The sequence below is a fragment of the Rhinoraja longicauda genome, chromosome 14, assembly GCF_053455715.1.
Source record: "Rhinoraja longicauda isolate Sanriku21f chromosome 14, sRhiLon1.1, whole genome shotgun sequence".
In the NCBI taxonomy this organism is placed as follows: Eukaryota; Metazoa; Chordata; class Chondrichthyes; order Rajiformes; family Arhynchobatidae; genus Rhinoraja; species Rhinoraja longicauda.
The window spans coordinates 50,701,005-50,721,883 of record NC_135966.1 but is presented as its reverse complement, the minus strand read 5'-3'; the positions used below and the strand labels follow the sequence as shown (position 1 = coordinate 50,721,883).

At 44.3% G+C, this 20,879-nt stretch overlaps 1 protein-coding gene across 3 annotated transcripts in view; it reads left to right on the top strand.

The window, feature by feature from the left end:
- The window catches only part of LOC144600257 (janus kinase and microtubule-interacting protein 2-like), a 228,258-nt gene that overhangs the window by 148,001 nt on the left and 59,378 nt on the right, over window positions 1-20,879 (top strand). For all 3 annotated transcript variants that reach the window (XM_078411829.1, XM_078411827.1, XM_078411828.1), the window contains exons 7-10: window positions 2,835-2,981; window positions 8,483-8,623; window positions 11,707-11,763; window positions 15,141-15,260. In XM_078411829.1, coding sequence (XP_078267955.1) covers window positions 2,835-2,981; window positions 8,483-8,623; window positions 11,707-11,763; window positions 15,141-15,260 — 465 coding nt within the window. The remainder of the gene's footprint in view (window positions 1-2,834; window positions 2,982-8,482; window positions 8,624-11,706; window positions 11,764-15,140; window positions 15,261-20,879) is intronic.

Sequence of the window (20,879 nt, the reverse complement as noted above, 5' to 3'; positions counted from 1 at the left end):
CCTTCAGTGTTTTCCCAGATTCAATCTCCCATTCCGAGCAAATGGTCAGCTTGCCCCAAACGGACTTGACCTTGTGCCCATCATCCATCATTGAGCTGACGATAGACACAAAACGCTGGAGTAACTCAGTGGGACAGGCAGCATCTCTGGAGAGAAAGAGATAGGTGGCGTTTCTCAACCTGAAACGTCATCCATTTCTTCTCTCCAGAGATGCTGCCTGCCCTGCTGAGTTACTCCAGCATTTTGTGTCTATCTTCAGTGTAAACCTGCACCTGCAGTTCCTTTTGACATCATTGAGCTATTGCCCACCATGGATGAGATGTTGCACCATTCAGATGTAGCACAACGATTGGAAACATAAAGCATGGAGAGGTTTACAAGGGGGAAGGATGGGTGCGTTGCAGGTTGTTCATGGCTCAGGAGCGATCTAATAACATGACTTGCCAAGACCGATAGAAGGTGGCAAGAAGTACTTGGATGAAACAAAGAACAACCTACCGGTGGCAGTATAGCATGAGATGTGTTTGGCTCACTGTCTATTCAAAGGTTGCTGGGAGTAAAACTTTACAGTCAGGTCACCTCTAATCTTATTGCAGGGCAGACTATAATTGAGAACCGAGTGGCCTAATTCATAAATGCATATACTCATATGTTTCCAATACAGTTTGTCATGTGGATCCCATGCCCTTTATGCTCTAGACAGCCGTTCCCAGGGTCTCGCTAACACATGGCTCCCATTCCATTGGTCTTGGTGAAATTCCATGCATAAGAACTTCTGAAAGGGAATTATTGAATTTTACGCCCAATACCCCAGTCTGAGCCTAGGACAATTGGGAATAATCCCAGAGCAATCCGGGTCCACCAGCCATGGACACGACTCACGCCACTTTGGCATTTTGCCAAATGCTGACCTATTTGGCTGTTGTTTGAATTGCCATTGATATAGGCTGTGCATCAATGCAAAGGCAGACACATTCCACTGGCATGCTGAGATCCATTGATATAGGCTGTGCATCAATGTGAAGGCAGACACATTCCACTGGGACGCTGAGATCCATTGCAGTGGACTCTCCGCTGGTATAACCTTGCCTAAATTCCCATGTGATATACCTGTAGTTTCTGGCAGTGGCTGGAATAACTCTCAGTGAACCAGATTTTGAATTGGTCCAGAGTGTGGCCATCACTGGGTTGACTGAATTATTAACAATGTTATGTAACTATGCTGCACATATTTCTATCAATCAGTAACGTTATTTGAATTGTTTATTCCCCCCCCCCCCCCACTCTGCAATCAGTCTGAAGAAGGGTTCTGACCCAAAACGTCACCTATCCATGTTCTCCAGGGATGCTGCCTGCCCCTGATTTACTCCAGCACTATGTGTCTTTTTTTGTAAACCAGCATCTGCAGTTCCTTGTCTCTCCAATATATCCGTCCAAATGTCTTTTCAAGTTGTAATTGTATCAGCTTCGATGGCTTTCTAGGAAGCTTGTTCCAGATAGGGGCTACTCTCTAGAAACATAGAAACAAAGAAAATAGGTGCAGGAGGAGGCCATTTGGCCCTTCGAGCCAGCACCGCCATTCATGGCTGATCATCCACAATCAGTAACCCGTGCCTGCCTTCTCCCCACATCCCTTGATTCCACTAGCTCCTAGAGCTCTATCTGTGTGAAAAAGTTGCCCCTCTTAATTCTCTACCCTCTCACCTTAAACCTATCCCCTCTAGTATTAGAATCCTCTAACTCTGAGCCCCCACTTTCTTCATGCCCGTCATGATCTTGAACATCCCATAAGGTATTCCCTCAGCCCCCTACGCTCCAAAGAACGTCACCTATCTATGTTGTTGAGAGGTGCTGCCAGTTACTCCAGCACATTGGGTCCATTTGAAGACTCATTGATCAGGTGGTCTCAGCTATAAACCCCAGTCTATGCCTGACGCACACTATCTGAGACTTGCAGAATGCACTCTGTCAGTTCATAACACCCAATGTTGTCAGATGAAGTGCCTGAAGTGCATTCGGCAGCGCCAACATTAGATCTTGTGAAGGAAAGTAAGGTTCTGTTAGCCCAGTGATTGGTCTTCAATATAATATGGTCAAAAGGAATAGTAGAATTAGGCCATTCGGCCCATCAAGTCTACTCCGCCTTTCAATCATGGCTGATCCATCTCTCCCTCTCAACCCCGTTCTCATGCCTTCTCCCCATAACCTCTGACACCCGTACTAATCACCAATCTATCTATCTCTGCCTTAAAAATATCCACTGATTTGGCCTCCACAGCCTTCTGTGGCAAAGAATTCCACAGATTCACCACCCTCTGTCTAAATAAATTTCTCCTCATCTCCTTCCTAAAAGAACATCCTTTAATTCTGAGGCTGTGACCTCTAGTCCTAGACTCTCCCACTAGTGGACACATCCTCTCCACATCCATATATCCACTCTATCCAAGCTCTATCCATCTTAATGATGTTTGACTCCTTGTCTCTCATAACAAGGGAGCAGGGAATCATTCTGCAAAGTCTTGAGCTGCCAGTGAGATTATTATGACCATAAATAACACCCAAGTTAATTTCTATGTTTAAGTACATCTGAACACGATGTACTTACTTCTAATGCTCTGCTTGGTGTTTTGCTCTACACACGGAAGGATAGATTGTAAATTGACTGGATTTTGTCAATCTCAATAGCATATTACTATTGACTGACTGGGCCCAAGGGTGTGACTAGTTCAAACCATTCAACAATCGGAACTGTACAATGCCCGAGGACATCAAACTGTTATGTCGGTACGAAGGCAGAAGGTCAAGCAAAATTAATTTTGACCTTGTCTCTCCAGCTGAAGCGAATTCGTGAAGCCGAAAAACAATATAAACCTCTCCTGGAGAAGAACAAGTGCCTGTCTAAGAGAAACGATGATTTGACTATGTCTTTGCAACGCATGGAAGATAAGCTCAAAATGCTTTCCAGAGAAAATGCAGAAATGGTAATTTCCAAGTATGACATGCCTTTATTTCTCCACCTTCCAGTAAAACAATGACATCTCTTACTAAATTTCAGTTATGTTCCTTTCTGGTTATTGTTACTTATACTTGTGTTATTACAATCAGTACTCCAATTTTCCAAAAAGACACCATGAGTCTCAAGCAGAGTTCGGACAGAGGAGAGTGGAGGAGAGCAGGGATATCATTAGCATAGAGAAATGGAGTATTAGTTGAGTTGAGTGAAATCCAGACAACAGATCTCCTGCCAGGTGTTGGGAGAGTCTTGAAGGACTTGTGTGCCAGAGAATAAATATTTCTGGCAGAGGAATCAGCAGTTTGCTTGTGGTACCTGGAGGAGGAGCAGCTACTTCTTCCAGGTACCACAAGGCATTGTTTGAAGATGATTTGCCTCAACAGGATTTGAAGTTCTCAAAGGCATATCTTTTCAGACCTTCACTAGGCCCTCATCTCATGTGAATCAGCCCTGTACAGGCCCCAATGATTTCCCACCTTAGACCTGGGTTAATAGATCTTTGTACGAATCTGCCATGAATCAATGTGGATTTCATCACCTATGAGCAGTTATTCGTGCCTTTGTTTGTGCTCTCAGAGGGCGGAATTGGATAGACGATTGGTAGGTGACTATCCTCTGAAGTTTCTTAGGAACACAACCATCATGTTGGAGCAGAACTGGCTGTGTGGGTTTATGAGGAAGAGCGATGGTGTGGCATGTGCAGTCACAGCGACTAGTTGGGTGGGACAGGTTGATTGCAAGAGCAAGGAATAAGGGAAGAAGAACTGATTGTTGGGTGTTGATCAGGAGACAGATCTATGGGGCATGAAGGAGTACGGGGGTGAATTAGTGGCTGCAAGGAATTAGGATGTTAGGTTAGCTGGATAGTTAGATGACATATGCATGATCCAAAACAGATCTAAGTGTGTGGTGCATGCAAAGGTATATTATTGAGCAAAATGCACCAACTGATCTGAAACACAGACAAGAGTCTTGTACTTTGCAGCACATGGGGTATGTCAACAATTTTCCTTTGCAGTGTTTTTATTTTCTTATTGAAATGGAATCACAGAATACATCAAATCTTGGGTTAATTTCATGCATCTCTTCTTCTAAGCAATGGGTTATTATTATTAGTCATTAATGTTACATTTCTAATGTAGTACATGAAAAAATATTTACAGAAAATGGTAAAAATTAGCTCATGATTATCAAAAGAAAGATCACGATTTTTTTTATGTGCGGACATAATTATTTAAAATTAACACCAAAATGAAGTTCCACTCTGATGGGTAGCATTATGAGAATATAAGTGACCATTCCTCACAGCTGATTAATTGTTGAGTTATTATTTCTATGAGTGGAGTATAGGTATTGGAATAAATGATTGACCTGCTCAGTGTTTTGTCCAGTTGGCACCTTGCGACTTGAACCCTGGCCATTGAGGTGTGAACAATGATGGAGAAAGGCTGGAAAATGTAGGCACTACAACGAGGTGGCACAGCGGCAGAGTTGCTGCCTTACAGCACTTGCAACGCCAGAGACCCGGGTTCGATCCCGACTATGGGTGCTGTCTGTACGGAGTTTGTACGTTCTCCCTGTGACCACGTGGGTTTTCTACGAGATCTTCAGTTTCCTCCCACACTCCAAAGACGTGCAGGTTTTGGTATATGTGTAAATTCTCCCTAGTGTGTATGGGATAGTGTTAGTGTGCGGGGATCGCTGGTCTGCACAGGCTCGGTGGGCCGAAGGGCCTGTTTCTGCACTGTATCTCTAAAACTAAAAACTAAAAAAATAGATCTTGAAAAGATATACCCAAGAGAAGCTACTGTAGCGTATCTTAATTAATTCATATAGAAAAGGTCAATTAAAAAAAATAATAGACAGACAAGGCATCACAGCTAGTATGTCATAAAATGAACCAATATCGCCAAAATTTTATTCATTAAAAAGGGATAGAAACATAGAAAATAGGTGCAGGAGTAGGCCATTCACCCCGTCGAGCCAGCACCGCCATTCAATATGATCATCATAAATCAGTACCCCATTCCTGCTTTCTCCCCATATCCCTCGATCCCGTTAGCCCTAAGAGCTATAGCTAATTCTCTTTTGAACACATCCAGTAAATTGGTCTCCACTGCCTTCTGTGGCAGAATTCCACAGATTCACAACTCTCTGAGTGAAGGTTTTTCCTCATCTCAGTCCTAAATGGCCTACCCCTTATTCTTAAACTGTGACCCCTGGTTCTGGGCTCCCCCAACATCAGAAACATTTTTCCTGCATCTAGCCTGTCCAATCCCTTAAGAATTTTATACATTTCTATAAGATCCCCTCTCATCCTTCTAAATTCCAGTGAATATAAGCCCAGTCGATCCATTCTTGAAATAAACACTCGATCAACACTTGAAATGGATGGGGGTTGGGGCAGAAGAAACCAGTTAATAAATGTTATTTGGGACCATCTATCATAATTGATATGATTTTGTCATAAGGAGATGTAGCACGGAAATGGCATGTGACCCATGGAGTCTGGACCGACTACCAATCATGCATTAATCCCAACACAGTAACCATTTTATTGTCTGCACAATTCCATTAACTCCAAGTCGAGATAAGTTGAGTTTATTGTCGAATGCACAAGTGTACGCAGAAGTACATGTACTGCGACTATCTTGCTTACAGTGGCATCACAGAGTCAAGTGCACAAAACATGACATAAATCACCCATACATTCTACAAGGCAGTGAAAGGAGATAAAGATTGCACAAAAACACAATGAGAAAAATGTATCTAACGTAGAAAAACAAGGCCATCTCTCAAAATTATTGTTTCACACTAGGGGTAATTTACAACAGCCAGTTGACTTTTTAACCTGCACATCTCTGGGATAAGGTGGCAAACCAGAATACAATTCACAATCACACTTTATCAGCCAAGTATGTTTTGCAACATACGAGGAATTTCATTTGCCATTGAATACTTTAAGAAAATCAAATATTAAGTCATATTCCAGATACTAAGTGGTATTGATATTTCAATCTGGACTCAATTAATAGGAATGTGGTAATTCTATTTTTTTTTAAAATGGCAATACCTTGTGTAATATGTCTAACCACAGAGCGTACTGTTGCCAGGAAGGCACAGCGCTACTGCATCATAATTAAAGTGCAGGATGTGCTTGGAATAGGTTTAATGGAAGATAAATGTTCTTAAACAGCACAGTAGGTGTATTGGGATTGCCGTGCAGGGTCGTACACAAGCTTAATTGTGCAATTAGCTATGCGTGTTTTTTGACCTTATCACTGATCACAGTCTGAAAGCATCTGTTTGACACGGAATAGAAGGGAAATGGGAAGCAAATCACCTCAATGGAGTTACCATGGTTTAGTCCATACAACCACCACTGTGCAACCCTGACCTCTAACAGAAAGGTTTCACATTGAGACCCTGGAAAATACAGACTGCTCATATCTTGAAAGTCATCTCCTGCTAAGGCAGACATTGATGATGATACTCACCGTAATTTTCAATGCCTCCATACAACTCTTGCGCAACTGAGGAAAGAGCTGTTTGAAGAACAAGACCTTGGACTGGCATAAAAATCATGGTCTGCTGTGCAGTTGTGATCCCTGCACCCATGTACACGTCTGAGGCATGGTCTATCCACAGCAGGCAGAACAAGGCACTGGCAAAATACCACTAGAGCAGCCTCAACAAAATCCTCCAAATTTACTCCAGCATTTTGTGTCTATCTTTGGTGCAAACCATTATCTGCATTTGCTTCCTACACATCCAAATTTACTGGTAGGTTAAGTGAACCTCCAGGCCAAGTGAACTTCTCCCCGTCCAACATTCTCACCGCTGAGATGATAATTGCACTCAGTCCACATTCTTGGCCAGGCCACAATATTCTGTCACTCAATGCTAGATTGCCAGGACAGGCACTGTCCTTGGAAAAGATCATCAGATTGATAGAACAAATGATTTATGAATATTTGGTTTAGTTTATGCTCATGTGTACAGTGTGTACGTACAGTGAAAAGCTTTTGTTGCGTGCTATCCAGTCAGTGGAAAGACAATACATGATTACAATCGAGTCATTTACAGTGTATAGACACATGATAAGGGAATCAAAGTAAGGAAAGATCTGAGAGAGGTTTAAGATCATAGTCGAAGAAATGTTGCTGTAGGATTAGAGATTTAAGAGTTTAGAGCGATTGTATTCTGTGTTTGTGGATCTGCTTCTGTGGCTAGCAAGCAAATAGTCGCCTAGGTTGGCAGCCATCTTGCCCTGGGTTGGCCGCCATCTTGCCCTGGGTTGAGCACCATCTTGACCTGGGTTGGGCTCCATCTTGCCCTGGGTTGGGCTCCATCTTGCCCTGGGTTGAGTGCCACCTTGCCCTGGGTTGAGTGCCACCTTGCCCTAGGTTGGGTGCCATCTTGCCCTAGGTTGAGCGCCATCTTGCCCTAGGTTGGGCTCCATCTTGCCCTGGGTTGAGCGCCATCTTGCCCTAAGTTGGGTGCCATTTTGCCAAAGCCTCCCTGAAAATAATCCAACATGTCCACTAACTCCTGGGAATCTCTTGCCTAGTGGAGAAGGAACATTTTGGATAGTCCCAAGAATCTCGTCCATGTGTCAAGAGCTTACAGAAACCCAACGTGAAGAGCAGACCTAGTGCACCACGACAACTATCCTATCAACCATCTCTTGGCCCAACTGTGGAAGAGATTTCTCATTGCCTTCAACAATTGCCTCACCACCTGCAAATTGGAGTGAAACAACTATATTTTATTACTAGGGGATTACTAAGAAGACAAGAACAGTACAAGTCAGGGGAGGTCTATGGTCATTTTAAGACCGATGTGAAAGTCACAACAATAACGATAGATGGGGGTGGAACTGAAATCCTACCAAATAAATAAAAATATACCTAATTGAAGTATATAAAAGGCTTAGATAGGGTAGACGGAACATTTTTTTCAGATTTGAGACCATTAAGGTCAGAAGGGGAAAGCTTAAAGGTGATGTGCAGGGCAAGTTTTGTTTTAGAGATTTGCAGGAGCCTGGAACACACTGCCAGGGGTGGTGGTGGACACGTACGATGGTCACATTTATGAAGCTTGTAGATAGGCACATGGGTATGCAGGGAATGGTGGACTATGGGCCACATGCAGGCAGTGGAGATTAGTTTAACTCAACATCATGTTTGACACAGATATTGTGGACTAAAGAGCCTATTTTTGCCCCGTACCATTCTACGTTCTCCATACATAATCTATCTGGTAACCATTCTTTAGATCTCAGTTGCTAAAGCATCAGTTGGAGAGTAATGCTGGTAGTAATACTCTGAAGTACTATGCCTGTCATTAAACTGTGGTCTATGCTCTACAACATTGCTTTCCAAAAGATTATTTGTTACTGATTTTTTTTTTTAAATTGTTACTGATTTTTTTTTCTATTGATGCATTTTCTTCTTTGCATTTCTACAGAAAGAAAAGATTGGCTCCCATTTTCCCTTGAAGAAATTACGCTCCTTAAACGATCTTGACCAAGCTCACGAAGAACAAGAAGTTGAATTTTTAAAGCTCCAGGTTCTCGAACAGCAGAACGTCATTGATGATTTGACCAGGGTGAGCGGCTGGAGGTTCTGAGGCTTGCTGGTATCCAACGTGTTGGGGAAAAACCAGTTCATGATCCAAGATTACCAATCAATGACATTGGGAATACATTGATTGGGCAAGAGCTGTGCGTGGCGTGGAGCCTTTCTGACTGTAGGTGGCTGAAGGTTGGGAGAGTTAGCAGAGGCTAGAGTGTATGGGATGAAGACGGATGGACATTGGGAGGGTTGGAAAGGACTACACTAGAAGGAAAAGGCGACACACTACTTTCACCCATGGAAACTGGACTAAATTTTCCTTCACCCCGTGTGTGCATTATCATGACCGAAGTAATGCTCAGTTCCTCAGCCATTGTATACCTGCCAAACATTTTGAGAGCATTGATGACACTCAGCCATATCATATCATATCATATCATATCATCATATCATATATATACAGCCGGAAACAGGCCTTTTCGGCCCTCCAAGTCCGTGCCGCCCAGTGATCCCCGTACATTAACACTATCCTACACCCACTAGGGACAATTTTTTACATTTTACCCAGCCAATTAACCTACATACCTGTACGTCTTTGGAGTGTGGGTGGAAACCGAAGATCTCGGAGTAAACCCACGCAGGTCACGGGGAGAACGTACAGTGCAGCACCCGTAGTCAGGATCGAACCTGAGTCTCCGGCGCTGCATTCGCTGTAAAGCAGCAACTCTACCGCTGCGCTACCGTGCCGCCATGTTGCGATCTCCCGGTTTCTAAACACGTTAACTCCCCTCCCACTCCCGCACTGACCTTTCCGTCCTGGGCCTCCTCCTCTGTCGGAGTGAGGCCCAACGCAAATTGGAGGAACAACACCTCATATTTCGCTTGGGCAGCTTACAACCCAATGGTATGAACATTGATTTCGTTAACTTCAAGTAAACATTGCTTTTCCTCTCTCTCCGTCCCTCCCCCACCCTAGTTTCCTGACTAGTTTCACTGCCCTCCTGATGAAATTTACAGTTTGCATGCCTCGTTGTCACCTTCCCCTCAGCCAACAACGAACCATTCTACATATCCTTGATCATCGCCTGATTACCTCACCCTTCCATATCTCTAGTTCCCCTCTGCCCTGACTCTCAGTCTGAAGAAGGGTCTCGACCCGAAACATCACCCATTCCTTCTCTTCAGAGATGCTGCCTGACCCGCTGAGTTACTCCAGCATTTTGTGTCTATCCTCCATGTTCAACGCTAGTTCTGCTCATGTGAAGCTTCACAAAGTGCAGATGTGCACTGCCCCGTGTCTGCTTGGCGCGAATCCCCGATAGACAAAAAGCTTGCTAATATCGCAGTTGACAAGTATATCAAGGAATTGTAGATAAATGCTTGAGATCGGTGTATATTTCTGACTGTACGCCATGACTTGCTTTGCTTTTGGGTTGGCTTCGTAGACCACCACGATATGAAACAATGTTGGATGTTGTATATTCACAGTACCTATATAATTTTCATCAGGACCTGTAAGTAATAACATTGCTGCTGCAGCATCTGGTACAGGCATTGTGTGTATATATTTGCAATGGAAATGATCCCAATCCTGAGGGTCATTAAGATGAAAAGAATGCAGAGAAGATATATGAGAATATTACCAGCATGTGAGGGCTTGAGCTTTAGGGAGAAGTTGGACAACTTAAGACTTCATTCCTTGGAGCATAGGAGGCTGAGGGTTGATCTTATTGAGGTGTATTAGCCAGAGTAGGGGATTCAAGAAATAGAGATTTAAGGTGCGAGGAGCAAGATTTAATAGGAACCTGAGGTGCAACTTTTTCTCATAGAGGGTAGTGGGTAGAAGAAACTGCCAGAGGAGGTAGTTGACACAGGTATGATAAGAACATTTGAAAGACATTTGGACAGGTACGTGGATAGGAAAGGGTTAGAGCGATATGATCTAAACGTGGGCAGGTGGGACTAGCATAGATGGGGGACCATGGCCGGCATGGGCACGTTGGGCTGAAGGGCCTGTTTCCATGCTGTCTGACTCTTAGGGTGACGGCGAGAAGGAGTGCAGATACAAAATAGGTGGGATTTCCAGTAAAGATTCCCAGTTATAAGAAAAGCAAGATATAACGCAGCCCATGCTGGTAAAATGGGGCATCGTTTTGTAGATTTTTTTTTTCCTTGAGTAATGGAAAGATAGTCAACTTTCCTTGCTGCGGTTATTTTGAAGGAAACACTGGTGTTTTATAGAATTTTTCAGAGAACTGTTGAATCATCTGCAGCCCTTGGTCTATTCATTGGGTGTTACGTACAAATGTCGTGCATTTTGTTACAAAAGTAAAAAGAAGCAGGGGGGAGCAGTGTGCAGAGTACTTAGGAAGGATAATAAGAACACTTAGTACAGTAGAAACAAAACTTTAGATGCTGGTTTATACCAAAGATAGACACAAAGTACTGGAGTAACTCAATGGGTCAGGCAGCATCTCTGGAGAAAAACAATGCTTTTTCACAGAGATGCAGGCTGACCCGCTGAGCTACTCCAGATCACTCTTACTACAGCATAAGAAAATAACTGCAGATGCTGGTACAAATCGAAGGTATTTATTCACAAAATGCTGGAGTAACTCAGCAGGTCAGGCAGCTTCTCGGGAGAGAAGGAATGGGTGACGTTTCGGGTCGAGACCCTTCTTCAGACTGATGTCAGGGGGGCGGGACAAAGGAAGGATATAGGTGGAGACAGGAAGATAGAGGTCACTTACTGCAGTGATCATTTTTTAAATCCATCTTGAAAATTCAAGGAAAATTAATTGCATTTGCGCCTTCAGACCTACTGAGTGCAGAGATAGCCAGTCCTGGAGCAGTAATAAATGCAGAGCCATGCAATATTGAGAAGCCACAAATGCGCATCTTAGCCTGTGAGTCATTTTCCTTTTGCATTTAAGGTCTTACTCTTTCCAAAAGAACAAAGAACTGTATACACCACTCAATGCATGGCAGATGGATTGTTCAGATGGGATGTATTCCTTTCATGTGAATCTCTTGGCTTTGTTGTTTTGTTTTTGATCCTTATGACACGTGATTTCCAAGAATCTGTGGTCAGTTCTGTGCTTGTCTGTTTTTGTTTAGGACCGAGAACGACTGCTTCGCCGGAAAAGACACAAGCGGAACACAAAGCATATCAAGGTAAGCTGTGCAAGCAAACACTGGGCGGGCACGGTGGTGCAGTGGTAGAGTTGCTGCCTCACAGCGAATGCAGCACTGGAGACCCGGGTTCAATCCTGACTACGGGTGCTGTCTGTACGGAGTTTGTACGTTCTCCCCGTGATCTGCGTGGGTTTTCTCCGAGATCTTCGATTTCCTCCCACACTCCAAAGACGTTCAGGTTTGTAGGTTAATTGGCTTGGCTAAATGTAAAACTTGTTCCTCGTGGGTGGAGGATAGTGTTAATGCTGGTCGGCATGGACCCGGTGGGCCGAAGGGCCTGTTTCCGGGCTGTATCTCTAAACTCTAAACTGCAACCCTGAGCGAAAAAAGAAACTGCTAGAGGAACTCGGGGGTCAGGCAGCCTTGGTGGGATAAATGGACAGGTCACATTTTGTGTTTGGACCCTTCTTCAAACTGATGGAGTAGATGGGAGGTGGTTGGCAGAAAGAGGTGAGGGGAAGGGGTGGGACCAGATGTAGGAAGTGTTCGGTGGGCCCAAATAAGGAGAAGGATGTCTGACAGATCAGCCAAGTGGTGGAGATGGTAACCAAGGCTGGTGGTGATAGATGGAGAAGGATTCAGAGAGCTTCCTGGTGAGACAGAGGGTTACATACATACACCTCCTCCAACCTTGTCCATTGTGTTTGGTCTCTCAGTGTGGCCTCCTCAACATTGGTGAGACCAGATGTAGAGTAGGTGAGTGCTTCACTGAGCACACACCCTGTTCGTTAAGGCTTGTGGAGCTCCCCGTTGCTGGCCATTTTAATTCCCTATCCCATTCCCAGACGGACCGATCCCTGAGGCTACACACAAACTGAAACAACAGCACCTCAGATTGTACTTGGGGAGGCAACAACCCAATGGCATGAACATCGAATTCTCCACCTTCACCTCACAGCCCATCACCCTCCTCTTCTCACCTTCCCAGCTCTCCATTCCCCACATGACCTGCTTGCTCTCCACTCCCATGATCCCATTACTCCTCTTCTACCACCTCCTTCTGTTTATCTCCCACCCCTCCATACCCGGGATTCTCTCCTCCCACCATCCCTCCATTTGGTTCGACATGTCCCTTCCCCCTTTGCTTCTTTATCAGATTCCACCATCTGCACCCTTTGTCTCTTCCACATCATCTCTGGCCTTGGTTACCATCTCCACCCTCCCCTCCGACCTTCCCTCCCCCAGTTGATTCCTCTGTTAATTAACCGCTCCTTACCTGGATCCACCTAACACTTGTCAGCTCTTGCCCAATCTCTTCCCCTCTCCTCATCCTACCAGCTTTCCACCTCTCCATCAGTTTGAAGAATGGTCAAAACCCCAAATGCCATCTGTCAATTTCCCACCACAGATGCTGCCTGTCCCACTAAGTCCCTCCAACAGTTTATTTTCCACTCAATGTAAATTGCAATGCTTGGTTGGGTGAGAGATGATCTTTAACACATTTTAGATGCCAAAATCTGCTGAATAGGTTTGTTATTGCAACAATGCAACCCTTCACAAGAAATGTACAACATTTGATTTGTTCCTGTATTAATTCACCAGAATTCAACTAGTGTTGTTGGAGCATGGTTGCCCAAAACTTCCTGCAGCTGCCGGGAACCTGACATCAAAGATGTTTGGGACTGTGGAAAGAGAGAATGTTAATGATTCAGGTCAATGACATTTCCGTCTGTGACGTGAAATGTAACTCTGCTTCTCTTTAGTAGATGATGCAGATTGAGGGATGTTAACTAATAATACCAGCAATATGTTTATCTTATAGAAGATAAGATCTTATAGAAACATATAAAATTATAAAAGGACTGGACAAGCTAGATGCAGGAAAAATGTTCCCAATGTTGGGCGAGTCCAGAACCAGGGGCCACAGTTTTAGAATAAAGGGAAGGCCATTTAAAACTGAGGTGAGAAGCAACTTTTTCACCCAGAGAGTTGTGAAGTTGTGGCATTCTCTGCCACAGAGGGCAGTGGAGGTTTAAAAGAGAGTTAGATAGAGCTCTAGGGGCTAGTGGAATCAAGGGATATGGGGAGAAGGCAGGCACGGGTTATTGATTGTGGACGATCAGCCATGATCACAATGAATGGCGGTGCTGGCTCGAAGGGCCGAATGGCCTCCTCCTGCACCTATTTTCTATGTTTATCTCGATGACATGCTTCTTTGTAAATTCACCAATAATAGATTTGTATGAAAAATATTTTGATTGATTGAAAGATATAGCGTGGAAACAGGCCCTTCATCCCACTGAGTCTATGTCAATCATCGATCACACGTTCACACTGGTTCAATGTTATCCCACTTTCTCATCCACTCCTTATGCACTAGGGCCAATTAACTTACAAACTCACACTTTCTTTGGGACGTAGAAGCCAGAACATCCTGACCCACACCGTCACAGAGAGAACTTGCAAACTCCACACAGACAGCACCCGCGGTCAGGATCGAACCTGGGTCTCCGGCACTGTGAGGCAGCAGCTCTACAAGCTGCACCAATGCGCTGCCAATCTCTGTGACGGTTTGTCTGCATAAAGGGATATCATTCTTTGGTGGTTCATAGAATACATACCATTTTTATATTGTGGTTCCACACATGGTCCCTGTTGCAGCTAGAAAATGACCAACCATTTTAATTTGCTTTAAAACAAAACAAAATAGAATTATGGTTTCCAATTTGTAACTTCTCTGATACTTAAAGAATTGTGTCGATTTAAGTAGCAATAGGAAACATTAGCATTTGATGGGAACAGTTCATCTGTAAAGACAGTAGAGCGGTAGAGTTGCTGCCTTACAGCGCCAGAGACCCGGGTTCGATCCTGACTATGGGTGCTGTCTGTACAGAGTTTGTACGTTCTCCCCATGACCTGCGTGGGTTTCTCCGAGTTGTTCTCCCTGTCCTGGTGTAAATGTAAAGATTGTCCCTGGTGTGTGTAGGGCAGTGTTAATGTGTGGGGATCGCTGGTCGGTGCACTGTCGGTGGGCCGAAGGGCCTGTTTCCACACTGTATCTCTAAACTAAAACTCAAAACTGATTGGAAGGAGCTTTATGTTTCCTTTATAGGTGCTGCCTGTCTAACATTTCCCTGTTCTTAACTCAAATTTCAAACATCAGCAGATTATTTTTGATTTTCAGGTTTTATTTATTTTGATTTGTGAAGTTGCACATACCTATAATCAAAATAAATAAAACCTGAAAATCAAAAATAATCTGCCATTCAGATGTGGAGCTGAAGTATAATCTCTGGAAAGTGAACACCTGATCATTCACAGTCGTGAATCACACTACTTACTTTTATCTTGCATTTCATATCCGTTTTGAAGAAGGGGTACTCACCCCCTTTTCCCCTCTATTCCTCTCCTGACAGAGACATGTGGTGGAAACATGTTTTGGGTTTGATGAAGAATCGATGGATTCAGAAACGTCTTCCATGGCCTCGTACAGAACAGACAGGACACCAGCAACACCTGAAGATGACCTGAATGAAGTGAGTAGATGAATAATCTTAACACAAGCTATTGATACCAAGGGGTGAAAGTGTGTGTACTAAATTAATATTTTGTCTGCACATGTAATGACAGTGACAAGAGTTTAATGGAAAGCAAAGCACAAATCCAAATACCACAGGCTATGATGGTCTAGGTTTGCTCTATGTTGGTACATCATATCTTTCCATGTACTGTAGCATACTTATCTAACAGTTTATGTAGGAAAGAATGGGCGGCACGGTGGCGCAGCGGTAGAGTTGCTGCCTTACAGCGAATGCAGCGCCGGAGACTCGGGTTCGATCCTGACTACGGGCGCAGTCTGTATGGAGTTTGTACGTTCTCCCCGTGACCTGCGTGGGTTTTCTCCGAGATCTTCGGTTTCCTCCCACACTCCAAAGACGTGCAAGTTTGTAGGTTAATTGACTGGGTAAATGTAAAAATTGTCCCTGGTGTGTGTAGGATAGTGTTAATGTGCGGGGATCACTGGGCGGCGCGGACTTGGTGGGCCGAAAGGGCCTGTTTCCGCGCTGTAGAATCTAAATCTAAAAATCTAAAAAAACTGCAGATGCTGGTTTAAATCGAAGGTAGACGCAAAATTCTGGAGTAACTCAGCGGGACAGGCAGCCTCTCTGGAGAGAAGTTTTGGGTCGAGACCCTACTTCAGACCCTTTAGCCAACAGTTTTGTTTTTATAGTTTTTATCCCACTGAGTCCACACAGAACATTGATCACCTTTTCACACTAGCTCTATGTTAGTCCACTTTCTCATCCACTCCCTGCACACGAGGTGAAACATTACCCAGGCCAATTCACCTGCAAACATGCAGGTCTTTGGATGTAGGAGGAACCGGAGGTCACAGGAAGAACTTGCAAACTCCACACAAACATCAGCCAAGGTCAGGATCAAACCTGGGTTTCTGGTGCCATGAGAGAGCAGGCCCAGCAGTTGCACAAGTTGTGCAAGTGTTCTATATCATTGTTTATTCTGATATTCTGATAACTTGAATGGTCCGAGAAATGGGTTCAAAGTAAAGGGAAAAGATTTAATAGAAGCCCGAGTGGTATGGAAGAGCTGCCAGAGGAGGTAGTTGAGGCTGGGACTATCCAATCGTTTAAGAAGCAGTTGGACAGGTACATGGATAAGACAGGTTTGGAGGGATATGGACCAAGCGCAGGTAAGTGGGACTAGGGACTAGAGATGCTGCGTGTCCCGTTGATTTTGTGTCTATCTTTGGTGTAAACAGGCATCTGCAGTTCCTTCCTACACATAACATGTGACTAAATTTACCAGGTTGCATGCAGCAATCTGAACCATTCAACCGCTTAACAAGGTGCAATGAAATTTTGATCCCAGTATCTGAACTATTTTATCTGACTGATGCTGATCTTACGAAACCATGGCTAATTCCCTCTATATATTTACCAGTCATTATTTAGTGTTTATCATCGAGTGCATATTTGGCATGTGAATGGAGATAAATTTAATCTTCTGATCTCGATCCATGTCCATTGAAACTAAACCGGACTTCATTATTCAGAATTCAATGGCAGGGTGGCACATTGGTAAAATGATGGTCATAGCAACCCAGAGGGCCTGAGTAATGATCCTAAGACAAAAAACTGAGATTCCCCCAGCTGCTGTGATTTACAAATTACAATAAAATTTCCAGTAATGAAAAGCGAGCATCATTTATGGTAACCATGAAAATACCAGATTTCTTCCTTACTCAATCTGACCGTTTATGTGACACCAATTTTCTCCTAATTCCCAGCAAGGCACTTAGTCCAAGGCCAACTGAAGATGGGCAATGAGAGGTTGACCTAGCCAACGATGCTCACATTTTGAAAGTGGATCAGAAGATAGCTCAAGTCACCGTGGTGACTCTCAGCAAGGGTCGAACCACGTCATAAATGATAAAGTATTCTTGTTTGTGTTGGAAACAAAGGATAATTATTCCATCACTATGAATTATGTAGTGAAACTAATGGATCACCACCACAAACCTATCCATTTTCATTCAATTCTCTCCCTGAAGTCAGTCAGTTGTAAATCATCTGGTGCATGTTTATGGCTCTCGAGGTGCAGCAATTTTGCTGTTCAACCAATATTCCACTGAATATTGGCCAGGTTCCACCACAGCTTTTTCAGAATTCAAATAGAATTTCTAACACTGAGCATTAAACAAGCTGATTGTAGTAAATGCGGCCACGATGCAAATTGACTGTTATTTAATCATAACAGACTTCCTATTAAGCTTTAAGATAGGAAGGAAAAACTATTGTCCTAGTTCAGTCATGGATGAAGCATGATTTCCACTCCACTGCAATGTGGTTGACTAGTGTTTGTGCCTCACAATGCCTGTCTAAGCCAATGAGCTGTGTAGAAAGGTTACTGCAGATGCATGTTTATATCGAAGATAGACACAAAGTTCTGGAATAACTCATGTGGATCAGGCAGCATCTCTGGAGAAAAAGGATGGGTGACATTTCGGGTCGGAACATCTCTTCAGAATGAAAGTAGACGGGAGGTAACTGGAGGTAGGAAAAGGCCAGAACAGATCAAGGCTGGCAACAGATAACCAAGGAAAGGTGGAGCCCACGATGGCCCATTGTTGGCTGGGGAAGAGGAGATAACGAAGGATGTGAACAGTGGGACTAGTAGGATGTGGTAGGGGAGCATGGAGGGAATGCAGGGGCTACTTGAAATGAGAGAAATCAACATTCATGCCAATGCGTTGTAAGCTGCCCAAGGAAAATATGAGGTGCTATTCCTCCAATATGCGTGAGACCTCACTTTGACACTGGAGGAGGCCCAGGACAGAAAGTTCAGTGTGAGAATGGGAAGGATGAGTTAAAATGTTTGGCAACCGGGAGATCGCGTGGGCCAAAAGCCAATAAGTTGTTTGAATAAGTAGAAAAACGGGTGCAGTAGCAAGCTGGAACAAAGTTGGTAATCGTCTTAAGTAAGAGCATATTACCAGCACATTACCCAACCAATATATCCAAACCATGAAGTGATGAATACAAAGTTTTTTCCCACCTTAAGCACAAAGATAAAGCTGAGCTCTTGCGCTATCAGAAATAGGCAGAGTCTCCAACACCGGTCACAGTACACAGCCACATTTTGCAGAAGATCCAGTTTATATGGGGAGATAGTCTGAAAAATATTATGTTTATTAATCTGACTAAAACAAATACTCAGCAAGTACAACCATCTCAGCACAGAGAATGGTGTGAGAAAAGGAAGGAAATCTTTGAGCATACTTCCTAGTGACAGTACACTAAACTCTGCCCTGGAACACGGAATGATTCAATGGTACTTTATGGTCACATGTACCTTGATACAGTGAAATGCTTTCTTTTTGCATACAACTAGGTAAAATCATACAGCAAACCTCACCTGGGCAGTACCCAAGGGCCGCCACGTGTCTAAGTTACAGACGTCCAGCCAACATACCTGCCTACTGCCTGCTTCTGCAGCACATGGCAGCACATGGCCCTCCGTTTGGGTCCCCCCTTCATTCTCGATGGTCCAGTCCCAGCCTGGGGGCCTCCACACTGCAGGCTCCAACTGCATCATGTGGTCTGACTGTCCTGGGTCCTACTACCCTCCCCCCCCCTCTTCCAACATGGAACTGCAACTATGGCACCACTGGTCCTGCTGCCCTTCCCCCAATGCCAGCCAGGCTACTTCTCCCATCCCCACCCTCACACTACCCTTACACTCCCTCTCCTCTGAGCCCCCATCATCCCCTCACAGTGCCTCACCCCAGCCTCCCTCCACCCATCTGCTCCTCTCAGAGCCTGGGTCTGATCTCAGCACTTACCCGTCTGTTCTTATCATCCCCTCCCCCTCCCCCCTCCCCCCTCCCCCCCCCCCTTTGCCTTTCAGATGCAGAATGGTCCATCGCCAACAGAGGCCCTCCCTTTGTACCCCCATGCCCACACCTCAACAAGTCCTGAGCGTGCCTCAATGTTGAGCTCTCCCTCCATCACCTCCACCGCCAGGCCTTTCTCTGGTAGGAAGTCCTCGCAGCCCAGTGTTCAGTTTAGTTCACTATTGTCACATGTACCGAGGCACAGTGCAAAGCTTTTTTGTTGTGCGCTATCCACTCAATGGAAAGATTACAATCAAGCCGTCCACAGTGTACAGATACAGAATAAAGTGTATACTGTTTAGTGCAAGATGAAGTCCTATAAAGTCTGATTAAAAATAGTTTAAAATTCTCCAGTGAAGTCGATGGGAGGTCAGGACCACATTCTAGCTGGTGAGAAGACCATTCAGTTGCCTGATAGCAGCTGGGAAGAAACTGACCCTGAATCTGGAGGTATCCATTTTCAAACATCTATACTTCTTGCCAGATGGGAGAGGGGAGAATAGGGAGTGCACCTATTGTCTACGTCTATGTCAATGGGACTGGTACTTGATTATGCTGGCAGCCTTGCCAACGTATCGTGAAGTGCAGATGTAATCCATGGAAGGAAGGTTGGTTTGCGTGATGGACTGGGCTACTTCTACAACTCTCTGCAATTCCTTGCGGTCTTGATGGAGCTGTTCATAAACTATGCCGTGATGCCTCCCGATAACATGCTTTCCCAAGCGCATCTGGAGAAGTTAGTGAAGGTTTTTGCCAAACTTTTTAAGCCTTTTAAGGAAGTAGAGGCATTGATGTGCCTTCTTGGCCATTGCTTAGATGTGACAACCATTTCTCCTGTCCATAAACACCACAAACGTTTGTGCCCCATTAGCAGATATTTGCCTTCAACTATTAATTATTGAACTCTTGTACTAATATAATACTACCCAGGCTGTCAGCAATCATATATTTTTTTAATCATATCTGATGATTTTTGGCGCTTGTAATGATGACCCGACACGGTTATGACTCATTGGGAGATCTTTGGACAGGTTCAAGGGAATAGGCTCTGAACCTGACACCGTGAATGGACAGCATGATGCATTCAGGGGAATCAAAGCAGCTTATTTTAGCGGTTAATTCACTCGTAACGTTTAATCTATAACTAAGTCAACATATGACCGAACCACTTAGTCTTAGACCTGGCAGTGAGCAATAATTTAACTAATCTCAGTCTTAATGTGAATCAGGATCTGTCCGACGGCAGGTTGATTTACGAGATACTTTGTTGGGTTTTCTGAAAGTGTGCGGGCCTTTTTTTTCAGCAGACTTTCACAAGAAACAGATCCCAGCAAAGGATTTGACTTTTGCTGAAGGTGGTGTCCTAATTGATCTAACCTACAAAGGTTCTGGGGCATTGCCTTTGGGTCTTGTCGTGTGTTGCCGCCCAGCGATCCCTGCACACCTACACTATCCTACACACATTAGGGACAATTCACGCTTTTGGAGTGTGGGAGGGAACCGAAGATCTCGGAGAAAACCCACGCAGGTCACATGGAGAACGTACAAACTCCGTACAGACAGCACCCGTAGTCGGGATCGAACCCGGGTCCCCGGCGCTGCGCCATCGTGCCGCGATAGAAAATAATTTCCAGGTCGGAACATGTGACAATAAAACAACCTTGACTGTAGCCTGTGGTCTGGTACCACACTGTGGGAGTAGGAACAGGACATTCAATATCTCAAACATGAAATTAAAGCA